The 19,434-nt window shown below is 33.8% G+C and overlaps 1 protein-coding gene across 1 annotated transcript; it reads left to right on the top strand.

The window, feature by feature from the left end:
• Positions 1-16,413: 16,413 nt before the first annotated feature.
• LOC129219805 (sodium-dependent glucose transporter 1-like) lies at positions 16,414-19,205 on the top strand. Its single transcript, XM_054854112.1, has 2 exons — positions 16,414-16,453; positions 18,214-19,205. Exons 1-2 carry the CDS (start codon positions 16,414-16,416, stop codon positions 19,203-19,205), a joined length of 1,032 nt encoding a protein of 343 aa, XP_054710087.1.
• Positions 19,206-19,434: the final 229 nt, after the last annotated feature.

The following is a 19,434-nucleotide window of genomic DNA, read 5'->3' as shown; positions in this document are numbered from 1 at the left end:
TGCCGCAAAAAAAAAAAATTCCTGAAATTGAATGTGCCTCCTTACGGTGATTTGAGAAATTAGCCAAAAGGGTAAAACATTTCAATTTGGCACGGACAATGCAGATGTCTGATTGGACAGGTCATGCCCTACGTAAGCAGGTTTTGCCGCTTACAGCAGCCATCACTGAGAGACTAGCGCCGCATATAATTTGTTCGAATTGCGTAAGTTTATCTTTATCTTTACTAATAATAAAGCTGGAAGTTTCTCTGTCTAGATGTCGGGATCTCTCTCTGTCTGGATCTCTGTGACGCGCATAGCGCCTAAACCGTTCAGCCGATTTTCATGAAATTCGGCACAAAATTAGTCTGCAGCATGGGAGTGTGCACCTCGAAGTGATTTTTCGAAAATTCGATTTTGTTCTTTTCCTATTCCAATTTTAAGAGCATTTTAACCTAGGAAAATATCACAACATGGACGAGTAAATTATCATAACCTGGACGAGCAAATTACCATACCGTGGACAAGCGAATTACCGTAACATGGGCGAGCAAATGAACATAGCAAATTGGCAAGAAATTCATCATCCATTGTTTACATACAGGCGAACCAAATGACCTTTTAATTTTATACTACGGGCATAGCCGTGCGGGTAGAGTTTAATAAATCGTTCAGCTATTGTGCCCAACACATGTCATATTACATACATTTAACGTTACTGCATGACTGGAAATACAAATTTAACAAGCTGTAAGCACGTCAACTGCAAATTTTATTATGCAGACATCAAGATACCGGCTGCTGCGAAAATTAACTGAGGAAAAGTAACAAAGCAAGCGACATGACGTTTCTCTATGGTGTGCATTATCCTCGATTCAATTCAAAATCTCTTGGAACCTCCGGTGTATTTGCTAGTTGCTTAGTTACCTCATTGGTTCCCATGACAACCCATCATTTTCGCTTTAAAACTAGGGCGACGTTGAGTCGAGTTTAATTGGGTTTTTATGAGCATTTTATTTTCGAAGTATGGGAAGTCTTGACGGGTTAAGCAAACACCACTTTTAGCTTCAAGAAAACGCAAATCATAAATGATTCATGTTTGAGTTAATTATTAAGATGAAGAACGTTCATTTAAAACAGAACTAAACTATTTTTTAACAGAGGCGGCAGGGCAGTAGAAGATGGTTCTGTATTGCAAGCTCGAACCGACAGACTTTAAAAACAAGGATTGGCTTCAGTCTATTAAGAATAGAACTATCCTTATAAAATTAAAAAGCAAGGACTTTATTTCCATACAGAGTTTCGAAACATATTTTTAAATATCTGAAAATTACTAATTTCTTTTTTGTACTTTTTTTCTTTTTTTTCTTTCGTTTTCTTCCTTTTTTCTTTTCTATTTTTTTTATTATTACAGTAAAACCCGCAAAGTTGACCACCTTTGTAATTTGACCACCTGTCTATGTTTACAGTTTTTGTCAGGAACGGAATTAGTCCTATCTTGTATAATGAAGGAAAAACCTCTGTAACTTGACCACCTTTCTATCTTGACCACCTGTCTATCTTGACCACTAATGTACCTCAAATTTGGTTTGGAGTGTTGTAAAAAAACTCTTTGTAAGTTGACTACTTGGTTTATTTTTTAAAACTTAACTTAGCAAATTTTTTTAGTTTATTATTATTTTTTTATAGCTTTCCAAGAATATTTTTGATGCCAAACCAGCATTTTACCAACTAAATAAAACAGCAGCATAACTAAACATCCTTGTAAGTTTAACCCACATAGGAAAACTACTAAGAGCCCTTTTATTCTCCAAACTTGTTTTTCTTTTGTTGTTCTATTTGAGATTACCTTTTGTACCCTCTGTTCAATGAAAACATGTGTCAGTAGAAAAGTACAAAGTAATTTTTTTCCAGTTGCAATATTTTGTGGCAACAATGGAATTGTGCTAGAGTAAAAGTTACTTGCATAGCAGTATTTCTGGAGCAAGGGATTAAGAACTAGGACATTTTCATTTTCAATTGCCTTTTAGAACTGTGAGAGTCCAGCTTGTTGCTCTTTGTGTTATAGTTTTACATAAAATGACTTCAAAAAGAAAGTTAGTTGAACTTGAGATTTATAAAAAGTATGAAATTTTAAAATTAATTGAAAAAGGAGAAATCCAGAGAAAATTAGCTGACACATATGGAATTTCCAAAACTAGTGTCTAATAAAAGTGCGCCAAACTTCAATAAGGAGTTATTTAGTTAAAAAGTAGATCATCATGGTTATGAATGTATTAAATGTATATGAGTAAAAAAAGCAAACAATTTGTTATTTTTGATTAGCTATGAATTTTTAGGAACAATTAATATCAAATAACTTTTTATAAACAATGGTTTTTTTTTTTGATCAATTTACTGAAATTTTAAATTTACATGACACATTATACGTCATTCTGAGAAAATAACCTCTAAAAATATTTGAATAACATTTTAAATTATTGTTTCAAAGTAATGTTAAACATTGAAAATGAGTTAAACGGAAAGAGTAAGTGTCAATTAGTCAAAAACTGAATACATGGTGCAAGAAATGACAAAATAAAAACAAATATCGTTACCTCCTTTATAAGTTGACCACTTGTCTAAGTTGACCACCAAAGTACTCACCACAAGTGGTCAATTTACACAGGTTTCCCTGTATTAAATTTATTCATATTTTTTAATTTAATTTAATTTTTATTTCATGAATTGTAATTAACATCATTATTTTGACAATGCTCTCAACTTATGTAAGTATGTAAGACGTTCAATGCAAATATCGCATCAGTCGAACTTCTTCCCCTGCCGTTTTACACCAGTCACGTGTACGAATTCACAAACAGTTCACCAATCCGATATCAAGTACGTCATGTGACCAGGCTCGCGCCAAGACTGATCAGCGCCGTCGTGAAAATGTCTTTCGAACCCCTTTATGTGGTGGCGTTCGAGGAAAATATGATTAACACCTGGAGTGAGGTTTTTTAGACAAATATAACGTTGGCAAAAATACGTTTGACATTTAATTTATTTTTAAAAAAGAATGTGTGCACATTTTGTGCTATGTTAAAATGTACACTTAAATACATTTATTGAAACATAAGTTTTTATTTTTTTAAAAAATTGCATTGAAAGCAAATATATACATATGTATATTACATACTGAACACATCTTATACTACTTAATAAACTGATTGACACTATCAACTTAGTTTGGAAACAGTGGCCCAACCGGAATTTTTTTTTGGGGGGGGGGACACTTAATGTTCACCAAACTGACTAGCCATCGAATCCTAAGTTAAACATTAATTGAACTAAACACGAAATTAGTTTTTAAAACCAAACTTAGTCAGTTACTTTAGGTAGTAGTTTATAGGAGGCACCGACTTCAAAAGGTGAATAAAAATTAAGAAATAGTTTATAATTAGGTAGGTATTAAAATAATTTACCACACATTAATTAAAATCAGTGTTTATTTTATAATTGGGTGTTTAGTTTAGTTTAATTTTGTTCTGGAATTGTAAAATAAATTGCATTTCTAGGTTTGGGTAGGAAATGGTATGTAAGTGTAATCAGTTATTTTTGCTTTTTAGTACCTAGGTGTTTTTCGAAGGCGTTTTTTTTTATTTAAAAGTAATTCATTTTTTGTTTTTTAGTGGTGTAAATATAAAATAAATACGTAGGATAGAGAATGTGGTACATGACGTTGAGGCCTTTCTTACGTGCATCTCGAGTAAGAAAGTGTCAAGCACATGAGTCTGAAAACAGCTAAAATGAGCACGATAGAGAAAGAATTAGACCACAGCTTCTCGGAGACTTCCGACGACTGTGAATAAAGGCTTTTTCAAATGCGCAACTATGTACGAAAAAAAAATTGTCTTCATCATTAGTTTGACTTTATTAAAGTTTGCTTTCCGAAAGCAAATACACGAGTCACTAAAAAAAGAACAGAAATCGCTTCAAGTTTAAAATTGTAAATTGTAAACTGCATGTTGTAAAATTGGAAACTGTTAATTGTAATTTTGTAAATTATATTTCACAACAATACATATCACACAACCATCGATAGAGCTGTCATAGTTGATAGTTTTAGGAAAAAAGAACTTTGCAAAAGTACGAGTATACGTAGTTCTCAGCAGAGTCAGAAGGAATATTCTTTGGAATAGCTCTATCTGATTTAGAACCCTCTAAACTTTTAACTAAACCCCACGATGAACGAGCATTAGCAGAAATGCAACAATTGAGACATCCCAAAGTAGACTAGATTCAGTATTTAGTTAGAACCATTTAAATGCTTACGGTTTCCCAAAATATAAATAAATTGTGAATTGTAATTTGTAAAATTATAAATTGTTAAATTGTAAACTCTAAAATTATAAATTGTAAAATTGCAACATTGTAAACTGTAATTTATGTTCCACGACAATACGTGTCATGTAACTCGTGATAAAAGTCGCAAGTTTGTTCAAATAGCCCCATAATAGATGAAGGTAAAAAATTCCACTAGAATGAATTTTATGCTTGCCTCAGAGAATCCTTGATTCAAAATTTCCATAATAATTACTTTTAATAATAATGTTTTTTAGTACTTTCTTTTACTATGGATAAAGAAAGTACATATCTTTGTTTTGTGTCATTTTCTTTAACAATGGGTTTTATATTTAATTGATTGTGAGGGAAATACGTGAAATTTAATGTTTTTTACCCGTAGAACAAATATGGTCAATCAAAGATTTGGAACCTAAGTTAGACCACCTCCTATCCACTAAACAAACAAAAAATCATAAAAACCGGTTCACTAAGTGAGACGGATATACAAACTTAATAAAGTATAAATTGCTTTAAATATGAGTAGGATATTTGAAGAGTTCCCTCGATTTCATCAAACCCGGACTAGATTAGCATTAGACCGCCGGGGAAGTATACCATTTCAAACAAAAAAAGAATTTTCAATTTTCCTAATCGGTGCAGATATCTTCGAGTATTTATGGAACATGGTACAAAGAAAAAACAAATCCAACGCATTCAAAACCTCCTCTTTTTTTTTTTTTTTTTTGTACCCTGCTAATTAGTATAACCCTAATTTCAAATTAAACTTGTGGCAGAATGTAATAGTAAATCTAGAACACAGGTCAAATTTCAGAAATCAGACATCAGTTACAATATATTATTAAAGAATACATGTATAAATTAGGGAAGGGGGCGTTCTGTATTCAATTCTTCGTGAATTGAACCCTAAATATATTTAAAAACTGAAATATTTTTACAAAAGTTACATTTTAGTGACTAAATAAAGTTATTTATTAGTAAAAAAATATTAAGGTGATTGATCAACTATTAAAGTATCAAAATATACATTTAATTTACTGCTTTGCTACGTGGTAGTAAATACATCAGTAACACCAAAAGTTTTAAATAAACAGGCGGCATCGCGAAAATTAATCATCCATATGCCGCGAGAACTAAATAGCGTTCTAGCTGTGAAAATGCATCGGTCACGGAAAAACCACGTGACCTGTGACGTATTCCGCCCACTGACGTAAGCTGGACTACGTAGGCACAGCGTGTGAAATTTAAAGTTTCTTTTACCTCTCCGGGACCCCTTATCAGATCCTGACCAAATTACCATGGGACCATCTGGGAAGTATACCTTTCCAAACTAAAAAAGAATTTTTCAAATCGGTCCAGTAGTCTTGAAGGAATCAGAAAACATGCATAAAAATCCGCAGACGAATTCATAGCCTCCTTTTTAGAAGTCGGTTAATAACTCAGAAATCATGCACAGCTTTGGGCTCTTTTCTCATTCAAAAGTAGTTAATTTTAAGGAAATTCCAATTAAAATTTCAATACATTCAAAGTAGCATAAAACTTACCGCCATTATCAACATATCCTTTTCTCAACAAATTAAATTACTGCTGTTTAAAAAAGTAATTTTAAAGCTTATTTAGAAATCTTTTTTCTATCTTATCTCTTTTCTAGCATAAAAGATTTATAGAAGATCGTATAAAAAGCAAATTTATTGCCTTTCCCAGATGAATATTTCATTCATCAAGGAGATGACATGACTTCACTTTTTGTAGATTTTTTTGTATGAAATTCTTTGTTTAGTGGAGATTAGAAAGGTAAGTACACAAATTTTGTTCCGTTCCTTATGCAATGGCGCAGCGAAGAGGATAGGAAGCGTAGTTATAATCCTTCCCCTGAAGAAACAAATTATAGCATTACAGCGCCAATCTTTCCAATAAAATCTTTCTTTTCAAAAAATACAATTCCAATATGAGTCTACCTATGTGTCTATCATCCATCCATTTACTAAGATATGTTTTTTAAATTTATCTATTTCTGTCTATCAATCGCTTTATACCTATCTATCCATCTTCATATGTATTTCTCTATCTACATATATATTTATACTAATCTATTCATATTTGTCTAGCTATTTATATTTATATCTGTATACTTATATCAACCTATCTATCTGCGTGGGTGTAAAAAAAATGAAAACCTCCTCCGAGAAAAGTTTTTCGCTCCGCCATTGAAGTTACGTTATACAGGGTGTCCGAAAAATCATTGACCCATTTTACAAAATCATAGAAAAGCAACAAATAGTTGTATGAATGTGCGGTTTGCGCCATAACACTTCATAGGTTCAAGCATTTTTACTTCCTTTTACAAAAAAGGAAGCATTGTATTCGCGAAAAAATTTCACTCAAAAATCGACCTTAATTTCCATTTTACTCACCCCCGAATTAATGTTGAGTGTTTTTTTTTCCCCCCGACTCGACCACGCATGGATAAATGCCTAAGAACGTATAGACACGCGAAATATCAATTTTTACGATTACCGAGTTAATTACCACGAGTTTTCTCGTGACGTCTGTATGTATGTGCGGATACGCCTATGTTTGTCGCATAACTCAAGAACGGTATGTCCTAGAAAATTGAAATTTGGTGCGTAGATTCCTAGTGGGGTCTAGTTGTGCACCTCCCCTTTTGGTTGCATTCGGTTGTTTCTAAAGGGGTCTTTTGCCCCTTTGAGGGGGGGGGAATCATTGTTAATTGCGATGCAAACTCAAGTGGTGTTAAAATTTGGCGGACACTTGGCGATATATCGCCAGTCTTTTGGTCGCCACGCTTTGTTGCCAACTTGACGACAAATTTGGCGATTTTTTTTTTTTTTTTGAGCAATCACGATTTCTTATTGTTCTCATTTGACTGTTTTGATGTCCTATCTTTTTATTTTCCCACCGCCACCCTCCGCACCCTGTCCCCGTCGACCGGCTCCTCACGATGTTGCTCCTATAGCGAAACCCGTCTCCAGGTTGCATCCATGTCCTACACACACGCGCATACATACACAACTACACACACACACGCGCATACATACACAACTACACACACACACGCGCATACATACACAACTACACACACACACGCGCATACATACACAACTACACACACACACGCGCACATACACACATACACACAACTACCCACACATTTATGCGTGCACACTGACACAAACACATATGCCTACACACACATACACATACACCCCCCCCCACGCACACACACATACACACATTCATATACACAACTACCCACACACTTATGCCAGCACACAGACAAACACACATGCCTACACACACATACACATATCCCTACACACAAACACACATACCCCACACACAAATACACACGCCTACATACACACACTTGTGATTGCGAAAAACATAATTTGAATTCAAGATGTCAAAATTCAAATTATTTTTTTTAATCTGGCTTCAATTTAGCCAATGTTGGTGATAGTTAGAGAGTAAACTGATGTTATGAGCAAAATGACATTATATTGGAGTATAAGGAAGTCATGTGATGCACACATCAGCTCGTTTATTGCATCCCAAGAAAGGGGGAAAATGAAAAAGAGGAAAAAAGTGTAATTGGTATAAGTCTTTCTGAGAGCTTAAAAATGATATCATCTGAAGAAAATCTTAAATAATTATAGTTTAGATTTTAAGACTAATACCAACGTGTAAAAATGTGAAGCTTTTGTTTTCTCTCAAATTTCGCAATGTTCCTCTAAGTTCTGGGTTTGTTTCTATTCATCAAACTCTAGGTTTTTACATCTCTAAATGTACAGTCTTGAAACTGCAGGGATGATCAATCTTTCCGCCATCAAACGATCTAGTGTCTCGGAGAACCAGAGGATGGGAGATTTCTCCTCTGAGTTATCATTAATTTACATGAATATCTTTAAATGCTAAATGATATTTTTCCAAAACTATCATCACATTTTATAAAGAGTAAGGTTCTTTTTTAGTTGCTACATGCTACCGCACCGTACATTAATTCTCCAAAGAGTTGGTGCGAGAAGTTTTTTCAGAAACTGCTGCAGTAAGGGTTTTTTTTTAGCCAGGGGTGCCCACCTGGGGGGGGGGGGGTCATGGCGCAGATTGCGTCATTGAAATTTTTAGGGGGTAAATCGACTGGCATTTTCCTCATTTGGGGAAGAGGGCTCTTGCTTTGGGAGGGGGGTCTTCGCGATATTTAGGGGGGACCCCTGTTTTAGCAATCAGGACACAAAAGTTCATCAATTGAAACCACAACAGATTTTAGAAAATGAAAAACAATTTAAGTCATGACCCTAGAACACACGTAGAAGTGTACTAACGTTACCAAGAAAGCTTTTTTAAATAAGGATCAAAACAAAAAGAAAAAAAAAATGTTTTAACCTGAAGTTGTTTTCTTTTCTTAATTTATTTGATTTAATTTTAATTTTTTTAATTTTTGAATGAATTATCTTTATTAGTGCAAGATTTATAACACCTCATAAATTACAAAATACATTTATTGTGTTTTCCCTTTAGACTTCAATAAACTAGAAATCATCAAGGAAGACAGAAAAAATGATTAATTTTACACCAAAGACTTTGAAAATTGTAAAGACTTGTAATTTGTATCTAGGCTACATAGTGTTTGTAAGTATTTCATTATCTTTTCACTGTTGTTAAATTTGCAGTCGCTATTTTTAAAATAATAGCAATATCATCATTATTATTCTTGAAAAACAATGAATCAAAGACTTCGTAAAGAACAATATGTAGGGGACCATGTGGCAAAGGCTACGTTCGACGAGCACGACCGAGAGCGACCGGTTAGTTAATCACGTGACAACTAATGATCACGTGCTCCAATCAACCAATCAACAGCTAAAAATGGTAACCGGTGAGGTAACCGATAGATGATAGAACCGCCGAAGATTAAAGCATTTGGTAATACAGGCAATTTTAAAAAATTGATATTCATGTTTTGTTGCAAATCAAAAATTATTTTTTGTTACTATAAAATGGTTAAAAATTTTGGTATTAACATTTTAAATTGGGGAAGGTGGCCCAAAGCGGGTAGGCCTTCGTATGCCCCCCCCCCTCATGGTGTGTAAGCGACGATGCATACGTATATCGAGTTTACATGAATACCCTCGAGTTTTTTTTTTTTTTTTTAACCCAGCCGTAGGTGGGGTCTGGTCTTTGGGGGACCGGTCCCGTCCCTATGCCGGTCCCAAGCCCGGGTAAATGGGGAGGGTTTTACGATGGTGTAGCATCCACGTATGTAAAACGACCACTCTTTACTTGCGTGTGAGCAGATTTGTATCTGCCCAATGGCTATCGAGTGGAACAGTGAGTAGGCAATGGGCACCACCGGAGTCAGGTCCGTACCTGGGTCCACGGTGTCTAGAGTCGTAAGTGGTTTAGATCTCGTTCCCTTATGGGTAAGGGGGCCCCGGCCGAAAGGTCCGTTCTCTGGAAGCCCCAGATGGCATAGCAGAGTGGGGTTCCCTGTTCCGTACCGTACCCTCGAGTTTTTATCAGTCCCAGCGAAGCAGCAGTGAAGCGGCATGACGCTACGAGGCTTAAAATAAAAAAATGAAACATTTCTAAAAAAAAGAAGTTTTGTAACTTGTGATTAGTCGAAGACCAGCTTATTTTTTTAATTGTTAATAATATTACGTTATTCTGAGCCCATCCACTTACAAACTACTATTTGTCTATTAATTTAATCAGTTATTTCTTTATGTTTTACTAGTGGCACCCCCACGGCTTTGTCCGTAGTAGAAAATTAAAAGGTCTTTTGGTTCGCCTGTATATATTACAAATAATGTATGATAAATTTCTTCTTGCCCATGTTACGGTTCCACGTTATGATAACTTGGTAATTTACACGTCCATCTTATGATGATTTTGCCTGGGAAAATGTTGAAAACAAAGCATTATTTGAATGAGTAATAAACATAAGTAAAGCACAAAGTTTTTAATTATTGTGCTAACTACGTTTGTTGTAGCAGAAACAAAACCCTCTGTTTTATAATTTTATACATTATGTACCTCAATGGAATTTGGTGATAATTGAGTTTAGTATCAATCGTTTCAAGGGGTGCAATCAAACGTTTTTCTCGTGAAGAGTCATTACTATACCTCAAGAAGTAATGCAAATATTAACTAAAATTGATGTACAAGCAGGCACGACTCCTGGGGTAGGCGACCTGCACCACCCTCTAAGGTGGCAGATTTTAGGGGCGGCAAAAATTTCATGATAGCAAAATGTAAGGGGGTAAATAAAGATAAGAAAATGAAAAACTCAAATTTGTTCCTTATTTATTTATTATTATTATTTTATTTTATTTACTAGCAAAAATACCCGGCGTTTCCTGGGTCAGAAATAAATGTAAGAAACAATCGCTACTTCCTGAAAGAACTCAAAACATATTACTTTGACGTCATTAAAAATCGAGCTTCTTCCTTACCCATTAAAGTAAAATAGCAATAAGTATAAAGAACGAACGAATGTTCATTTAGAAACGAAAGCACAAATTTAAGCATATAAAAATTTGAAGAATTTTCAAAATATGAAATAACAAAAACAAACATCACTGAAAAAACCGTGTGCTTTATTTAATTAAATAGTACACACTCAAAAGAAAAAAAAAGCTCGCTACTGTGTTTCTTTAGGGATGCAAAAAGTAGAGTTTCCAAAAATGTTTAAACGACATTAAACTCATGTCTGCTCCAGGGAAACCTTGATTCAAAAATTTCATTATGATTACTTTTATTATTGCTGTTGTTAGGCAACGAATTTTTGCAACAATGGGTTTTATATTCGCAACTTCAAAGCTCGAATACGCTACCTTGCGGTGATTACCAATACTAAAGAAAAAGGTAAAACATTCCATTCCACGAGTTTTCTTTAGGGTAAATTACCGGCTTCAAGCAGTTTGTGGTGTAATGTAATTTCAAAAGAATAAAAAAGAAAGCTTCGCACAAATCAGGGGCGTAGCTAAGGGGGGTTTTGGGGACAACCCCCCCCCGAAAAGTTAGTCTCAAAAAAAAGAGAAAAAGAAGAGAGAAGAGAAAGAAAAAAAAAGAAGAAAAGGAAAAAATTCCAAGCGATTATATATATATATATATATATATATATATATATTATATATGTATATATATATATATATATATATATATATATATATATATATATATATATATATATATATATATATATATATATATATATATATATATATATATGTATATATATATATATATATATATATATATATATATATATATGTATATGTATATATATATATATATATATATATATATATATATATATATATATATATATATATATCCCCGAAAGTCGGGTCTAGGGCTACGCCACTGGCACAAATACGATGAAAAAGTACTGTTTTTCACGACCTTCTTAGACTAAGTTTTTTAGCGATAAATTATAGCCTAAGTTGTTCCCAGATTATGTAGCTATCTATGGTGAAAAAATGGTTAAAATCCCTCCAGTAGTTTTGAAGTTTACCCCGGACAGAGATTAACCCTTTATGTATAAAGATTTATTTATTTATTTATTATTTTTATTTATTTATTTTATTTATTTATTTATTTATTTATTTGCAGCTCACATTGCAGCCCCGCATCATTAAAACTCATCTAAATTTTCGTTTTTGTTTGTTAAGGTCGCCGGCTTACCCTTAACAAAACCCTTTTCCCTTAACAAAAATAGGCTACAACTGAACTTATTTAGGACGTCATGTTCATTTTCGAAAAATTAAGAGAGCATCCTCGATCCTCCTCCCCATTCCCTATTGTTAAAAATCGTCTAAAACTTCATTTTTAGGTCTTCAATTTCAAGAAATTTCAAAGGCATCAGAGTCTCCGAGCTTGAACACTTCATAAAAGTCCCTGAACCCCTCTTCCTCCGATTATCAGAAATCTTGTAAACTGCAAATTTAGAACTAGAATTTCGAATATTTTCCGGGGGAGGACTTTCACGAAAGTTAGACTTACGACGGTAAATTCATGTTAATTCTTTCTCCACTTATGTAACTCTTAATTTGATTGTTCAAGTGCTAGTTATGACACCCCTCCCCTCCCCCTCCAAGCAAAAATCTGGACTCACTCTCTTGCTATATATACGCTTCAAAAAAAAATGAGTGTCTGCCAAACCCCCCTCCTCCCAATTTTTTGGCCTCGTGACGACCTTGTTAAAAGAAAATGCCTTCCTTCACTTCAATGAAAGTTGGATCGAGACACTAATATAAGATTTTTATGAGCTGAATCTTGGTATTCATGGCAATAAGTAAATACCGAAAAGTCACATGAAATGTATAAAGATAAAAAGTTTCGTTAGGATCACAGTATAGTATTTATTTAGGTTATAAATTAATGAAATTTCTCTAAAAACATTTTAGAGTGCAATAACACTGATTGCCTGTAGTTGAAAAATTAAAAGGTCATTTGGTTCGCCTGTATATTTACAAATAATGGATGACGAATTTCTCGCCAATTGGCTAAGTTTATTCGCTCTCCCATTCCACGTCTTGATAATTTCGTAATTTACTCGTCCATCTTACGATAACTTTGATGCTCCGGAAAATGTTCTTAAAATTGGAATAGAAAAAGAACAAAATCGAATTTTCGAAAACTCGCTTCGAGGTGCATACCTCCATGCTACAAACTAACTTTGTGCCAAATTTCATGAAAATCGGCCGAACGGTTCTGAGGCGCTATGCGCGTCACAGAGATCCAGACATCCTCCAGACAGAGAGACTTTGAGCTTTATTATTAGTAAAGATAATGCTGGTAAACTATACATGTTTGATATCCATACTTGCGCAGTGAACGCGGACTGATAAAGTGATGTAACGCGGTTTGAGTTGACGCGAGATAATAGATGACGATGTCGTGTGGCACGTGAAAGTGTGATGCTGTATTGATGTATTTTTTCATTCCTGTGCATTTTGTTCACATCGACTAAATTTTTATTCGTTTTAACATGACCTCATATTTGGTTTCCAAGAAAATCCCTAGACATCCTACCTTACTCCCTACATATATATAAACGAATTTAAAGAGTAGACCGGGTGACAGAATATCTGATGAAAGAGCGCAGATTGTTCTACGTTATTAAAGTCAAAAATCATTAAGTGAAATATTAATATGAACTGTATTTTTAGTGAACAATATTAGTACTGAAATAGAGTAATCAAAATTACTACAAAGCAAAACGTTTATTGTGGCGTATTTACTGTTTAAAAATATCTAATTCAAGTTATTTGTACAGGGAATGTGCTTTGCTATACCTGGACCAACATTGTTGGATCTTCAACACATCATAAAGACGGATTCGGAGCATATAGCTTTTGTTTACACTGCAAGATCAATTGGATATTTGATTGGTTCTTTCACTGGTACGTAAAAATAAAGGAATTAAAAGTTACATCCGGACGGAACAGCAGGACACATAAGGCTCGCGAACTGTTTTGTCCGTTCCGCAAGAAGCTTACAAACCATTTTTACTTCCTTTGACAAAAAAGGAAGTATTGTATTCGCGAAAAATATTTCACTCAAAAATCGACCTTAATTTCCATTTTGCTCACCCCCGAATGAATGTTGAGTTTATTTTTCAACCCGATCACACGTGGATATATGCCTATGAACGTACAGACACCCGAAATATCCATTTCGACGATCCCCCGAGTTAATTACAACGAGTTTTCTCGTGACGTCTGTATGTGTGTATGTATGTCGCATAACTCAAGAACGGAATGTCCTAGAAAGTTGAAACTTGGTGCGTAGACTCCTAGTGGTGTCTAGTTATGCATCTTCCTTTTTTGTTGCATTCATATGCTCCAAAGGGGGTCTTTTGCCCCTTTTGGGGGGGGGGAATCATTGTTAATTTCGATGTAAACTCAAGTGGTGTTATAATTTGCCGGACACTTGGCGATACATTGCCAGTCTTTTGGTCGCTAAGTTTTTTCGCCAACTTGGCAACAAATTTGGTGATTTTTTTTTTAATCCGGTTTTTATTTGGCCACTGTTGGTGATATTTAGAGAGTAAACTATTGAATCATATTAAAACTGCCAATAATGAGAAAATGACATTAAATTGGAGTAAAAGGAAGTCAGGTGATGCACACATCAGCTCGTTTTCTTTAATTTGCTACTTTTCTTTTAAGCATTTTTTAAGAAAACTAAGCCCAGAAAATCTCAAAAACTATCGCTCAGCACTTAGACCATCTGTACTGAAATACTGTTGGATGGTTGTCCCGTCTCGCCTCTAAAAATTTACTAGGGGGCCAAAGGAAAAAAGGTTGGAAAGGCCGTTTCTAAATTGCTAGTGAAAAAAGGGTACTTTCTGTCTTGACCATAAATGTTTCAATATTTCAAAATGGAGTAGATTTATATCGAATAGAAAATAGTTTTATGTGATGAGAATGTAAATATCTCCCTCTCACACTTACACACACGTCAGTCAGTCTGCGCCCCCCCCCCCCCCATTTCTTGCAACTTTAATGGAAAAATAGTCCCATTGAAAAAAAACTTTTCCCTGAATAATCTCCTTCAGGAACTAGTCATCATTAGAGGTTTGTAACAAAAAAAAGTTACAGCATTTGAAAATTTAAATTTTTATGTAATAATTTTGGAATACATGATTTACGCAAATGCACCAAATATTAAACAATTTCTTAGAACTAAAGCAATATTTGCTGTATTTTATTATTTACATCTTGGTTCAATAATTAATTTGCCAAAAAAGAAAAAGAAAATACTGAAAAGTATTAATTTATTCATTAATAATTTAAAGAAAAAAATTTAATGATTAAAGTATTCATCTTTTTTCAAGGGAACTAATTGGTAATTTATAACTCACTTTAGAGGTAAATAGACTTTCAAAAGTTGGGAAACGCTGTGATATATGGGTAATACATGCAGTAAAGAATTTTTTTATTTGAACGTTCAGAGGTTGTTATTATTGGAGAGTGGGTGAATTAAAATGTTTAACAGATTGCCTGTGGTGGAAATTCATGCATTTTCCCCTAAAAACCAAAATTTATGAAAATTGTTTTTACCACCAAAAAATTAAGAAAATTTTGATTTAGAATATAGTATTTTTAGTTTTCTGTCCAACAAATGTGCATAAAATAAGATTAAAATAAAAGATTTAACAATTTTGTAAGAGAACTTTCTCGAAACGATCTGATGATTGGACTTTTCATCGCTAAAAACAGACACAGCCAATGGCCAATGTGGTATGAGTAGTACTTTTTTTCTTTTTTGAGCTATATCAAATTGCTTATTATCCTCACTAGACAAAAGTTGATGTTGCTCCGATTTTTCAGATTGCCATGACGACGAGAATAAGTTTGTTGCTTTAATGTTTATTAAGAGGACAAACTTTCGTTGCTATGGTTACAAATAGTTTGCATTCATGAGACTTAACTTAAGCAGATTTTACTTTTAAAAGGTGGGGGGAGGGGGAGGGTGTAAAATTTCGATTTTTCAAGAAAAACATCAACAGAGATGAACTTAAAAAGCAAAACTTCATCTGAATACAAAATTTCAAGATGACTAATTCTTATCATTTAAGATTGATAAGAAATAAAAATTCATTGCGTTATACGCTGTAAATAATCTTAGTAATAAAAAATTCACTGGTGGATTGGCTATAAAATTTTTGTCTTTATTTTCACATCTTGATCACCATTTCGTTTTTTATGGATATACCTCCTTTTACCGATTTTAGAAAACTAACAGTCATAATATGACAGGTGCAAATTTCTTGGCCATTTTCATTCCATTTCATTTGTAGAAACAAGAAATCCAACGAGTAGGTTCCTATCGCAATTCGTGATTGTGATAAACTTAATTTGAATTCAAGGCATTAAAATTCAAATGCTTTCATCTTTTTTCTAAACGTAGTCTTATCTACTGTACTTGTATTTTATAGGAGGGATGATTTTTGATTCCATAAAATGGAAACAGCTTATCTTGATAGTCTGCGCATCACTTGAATGTCTCACTATATTGGCAATTCCATGGAGTCGAAGTTTCGAAGTTCTCACTTCCATCATGGTATTGAACGGAGCTTCTATGGCAGCTTTTGACACTTGTAAGTTGATATTTCATACTATCCAATACATAGGGGTTTGTAAAATTATTTTCCTTGCTGTTTTTCAGTGTAAAAAAGAGCGCAACGAGAAATAAAAATCCTTTTCTCAGAGTCCTCACTTATTTTATTTATTTATAGCGAACTTCTGTTTCAACTTTCAATATACATAGGATATCTAATATCGATAGTGGGATTCTGAATAGGTACTTACAATAAAAAGAAATAGTAGTTCTAATTCTGAAAAACTGATTCTCTGAATGTTTCTTTTCATTCTAAAAAAGTACCGCTAATTATAAAATTTGAAATGACCATTTTTTTTAAATTTAGAGGCAGCTTTAATTGTTCAAAGTTTACTAAAATGAGAAAATTTTGACAAATGTATGTCTGTTCCTGGCAGGTATAGGGCATTTTGTCACAAAAAGAAAAGTTTCCCGGAATTGTGTTTAAAGTCCTTTTACCTTGGAACCAATATTTGAAATATGCTAGAAAGTGGTGTATTCTATCGTCAATCTTGTTTACAATTAAAAATTGAGCCTAATTATTTTATAATAGAATATTTGAATTTATAAAAAATTGAATACTATAGTTCTTAGACCCTGATTTCGAAAAAATGTGCATAGTGCTCTTTAGTTTTTACCTCCCAGGTACAGATCCATTTACTTATGATATGCCCTTATACAAAGTCCCATTCAAAATTAGTAGACCCCTCACGCAAGTTGAAATTTCACATTGTGGAAAGAGTATGCATACAATTTTTTTATAATCATACTCAATTATTTTAGACATTTGTAAACCTCCCTCAAACTGTTTTAACCAATTTCTTTGCTGTTTTTTACACAAAGATTTGCATTTAAAATGTACTTCAGAAAGAAAAAAAACCACGTTATTCAACATAAAATATTTTTACGAAGCACAAAATCAATTGGAGAGAGAGGTATATAATGAAACAGTACAAAATAATAAAATGCAGTACTATAATAGTACTGTACAGTAGGTACAATAATTATATATTATTATATCTACTCAACAGAGGGGTATGATTATATACTAGAAAATTCCCCATCATGGTATGACAGGTGAAAATTGCTTCTACATTTGAATGAATTGCCTGTTGGGTGATATTTTGATAGTTGAAATTTTAACCTTAATTCCAGTGGATTAACCAAGAACTACAGTAGGTAGTATTCATTGTTGATTATTTTTCGTTTCTTCATTCTCCTTAAATGACAGTTATACCAGTCAATCATTCAAATTACCAGTTCCAGTTCAGTCTTGTCAAAGTGAAGCATTTCCCTGCATGTCAAAAATTTCCAAAAAATATAATCAAATTATCATGATGTGGCGCGAGTTTCAGTGTTGATGAGGTCAGGAGCGTTACTCTATCAGTGAATTCACTATTATATACTATATGAGGATTATCTAAACCGAATGCTCGCGATTACATTAACCACCGAAATGTTTTGTGTTGGGAGCGAAGAATTTGCCTTAGCTCTAAAATTTGCTACTTGTGAAAAACTTACGTTCTAGCCATTTTACGCAAGTAGAATCGCATAGTAGCTCGAGTCCACTGTAATAATAATGTATTATTTCACGATACATTGAGATTTCAAAAACGTACTCTAAAACAATTATACCAAAAGAAAGATTTTTCATAAATTTAATCTTAACGTGGCTCTCTAAAGTGATATTTTTCTCTTTTTAAAGTGATTCTGGAACGTTTTGCACGTTTTATGTGTTCTAAAAACATTCTTCTCTTTCAGGTTGCAATGTTTTCTTACTCAATTTGTGGGGTAAAGACAGTGACCCGTACTACCAAGCCCTGCACTTTACTTTTGGACTTGGAGGTTTAATAGCTCCCCTGATTGCTGCACCATTTCTAGGAAATTACAATGAATTCCAAAGCGAAACTTTTAACTACAAAAACATCACATCGTTTACCAATAATGTAACAGATCAACTCCATGACGAAGAGTTTTTTGGTAATGTCCCAAAAATCACGTATGCATATTCCATTGTGGGTGCTGCTGTATTTCTTGTAGTTCTGCTTTATCTGTCAACCTTTGTGATATCCCCCACAGATGAATACAGTGAAAAAGATGAGACAAAGAGTAGCATAAAGCAAAATCCGTTCTTTTTCGTTGTAGCTACCAGCCTGGTTTTTGCGATGTTATTCATTCAAACTGGTACAGAGATTGGTTACGCACAGATGCTAACGCCATATGCTGTGAAAGGAAAACTGAAACTGCCGACAAAAACTGGATCTTACATCACTTCGGCATTTTGGGCTGCATTTTCCATTTCTAGGTTTTGCTCAGTCTTTATGGCAATCAAATTTACCAATTTGACATTGATAATATACGATATCATAGTAACATCTGTTGCTGCTGTGGTCTTAACGGCTTTTTCGAACCAAGTGTGGGCATTATGGCTCTCCTCAGTACTGTTCGGGATTGGAACAGCTTCCTTTTTTCCGGCCGTAGTTGCGTGGTTTGGCACATACATCAGCGTTACGAACAAAGTAGCTGGTATTTTACTGTGTAGTGCTGCCTTTGGTGAACTAGCGATACCTTTTACGATAAGCTTCACAATTGAGACTACACCTGAAGTTTTCATATACATGGTGCCAGCAAGTTGTGCATGCTCTGCTCTTATAGTGCTCATTCTCTATCTAATTTTCAGAAACAGTCCATCTAATACAGACGCTGAAAAGCAGCCCTCTATTGACGCACATATTTCAAACGTTAGTCTTTGAGAATAAAGTAAATAGGGGGCAAGGGGACACACATGAGCAACTTTTTTTTTATTTTTAAATATTATTACTTTCTCAGCGCAAAAATGTTCTTATGATTAAAAAGCTTTTTCTTTGAGTCATGGAATATTTTGAGATTTTTTTAAAAATATCTTAATTTCACACACACACACATGATAATTCTTTGAAATGTCTTCAATTGTTCACAGGGAACAAAGATTAATAGTACTTA

The sequence above is a fragment of the Uloborus diversus genome, chromosome 1 (genome assembly GCF_026930045.1).
Source record: "Uloborus diversus isolate 005 chromosome 1, Udiv.v.3.1, whole genome shotgun sequence".
Taxonomy (NCBI): domain Eukaryota; kingdom Metazoa; phylum Arthropoda; class Arachnida; order Araneae; family Uloboridae; genus Uloborus; species Uloborus diversus.
The sequence above is the reverse complement of the archived record's forward strand: the minus strand, read 5'-3'. Positions and strand labels throughout refer to the sequence as shown.

Bases quoted from the DNA above. Each gene is read 5' to 3' on its own strand.
- LOC129219805 (XM_054854112.1), top strand. From the start codon at position 16,414: ATGGTATTGAACGGAGCTTCTATGGCAGCTTTTGACACTT. The intron at 16,454-18,213 runs GTAAGTTGATAT...CTTCTCTTTCAG, and splicing joins TATGGCAGCTTTTGACACTT to GTTGCAATGTTTTCTTACTC.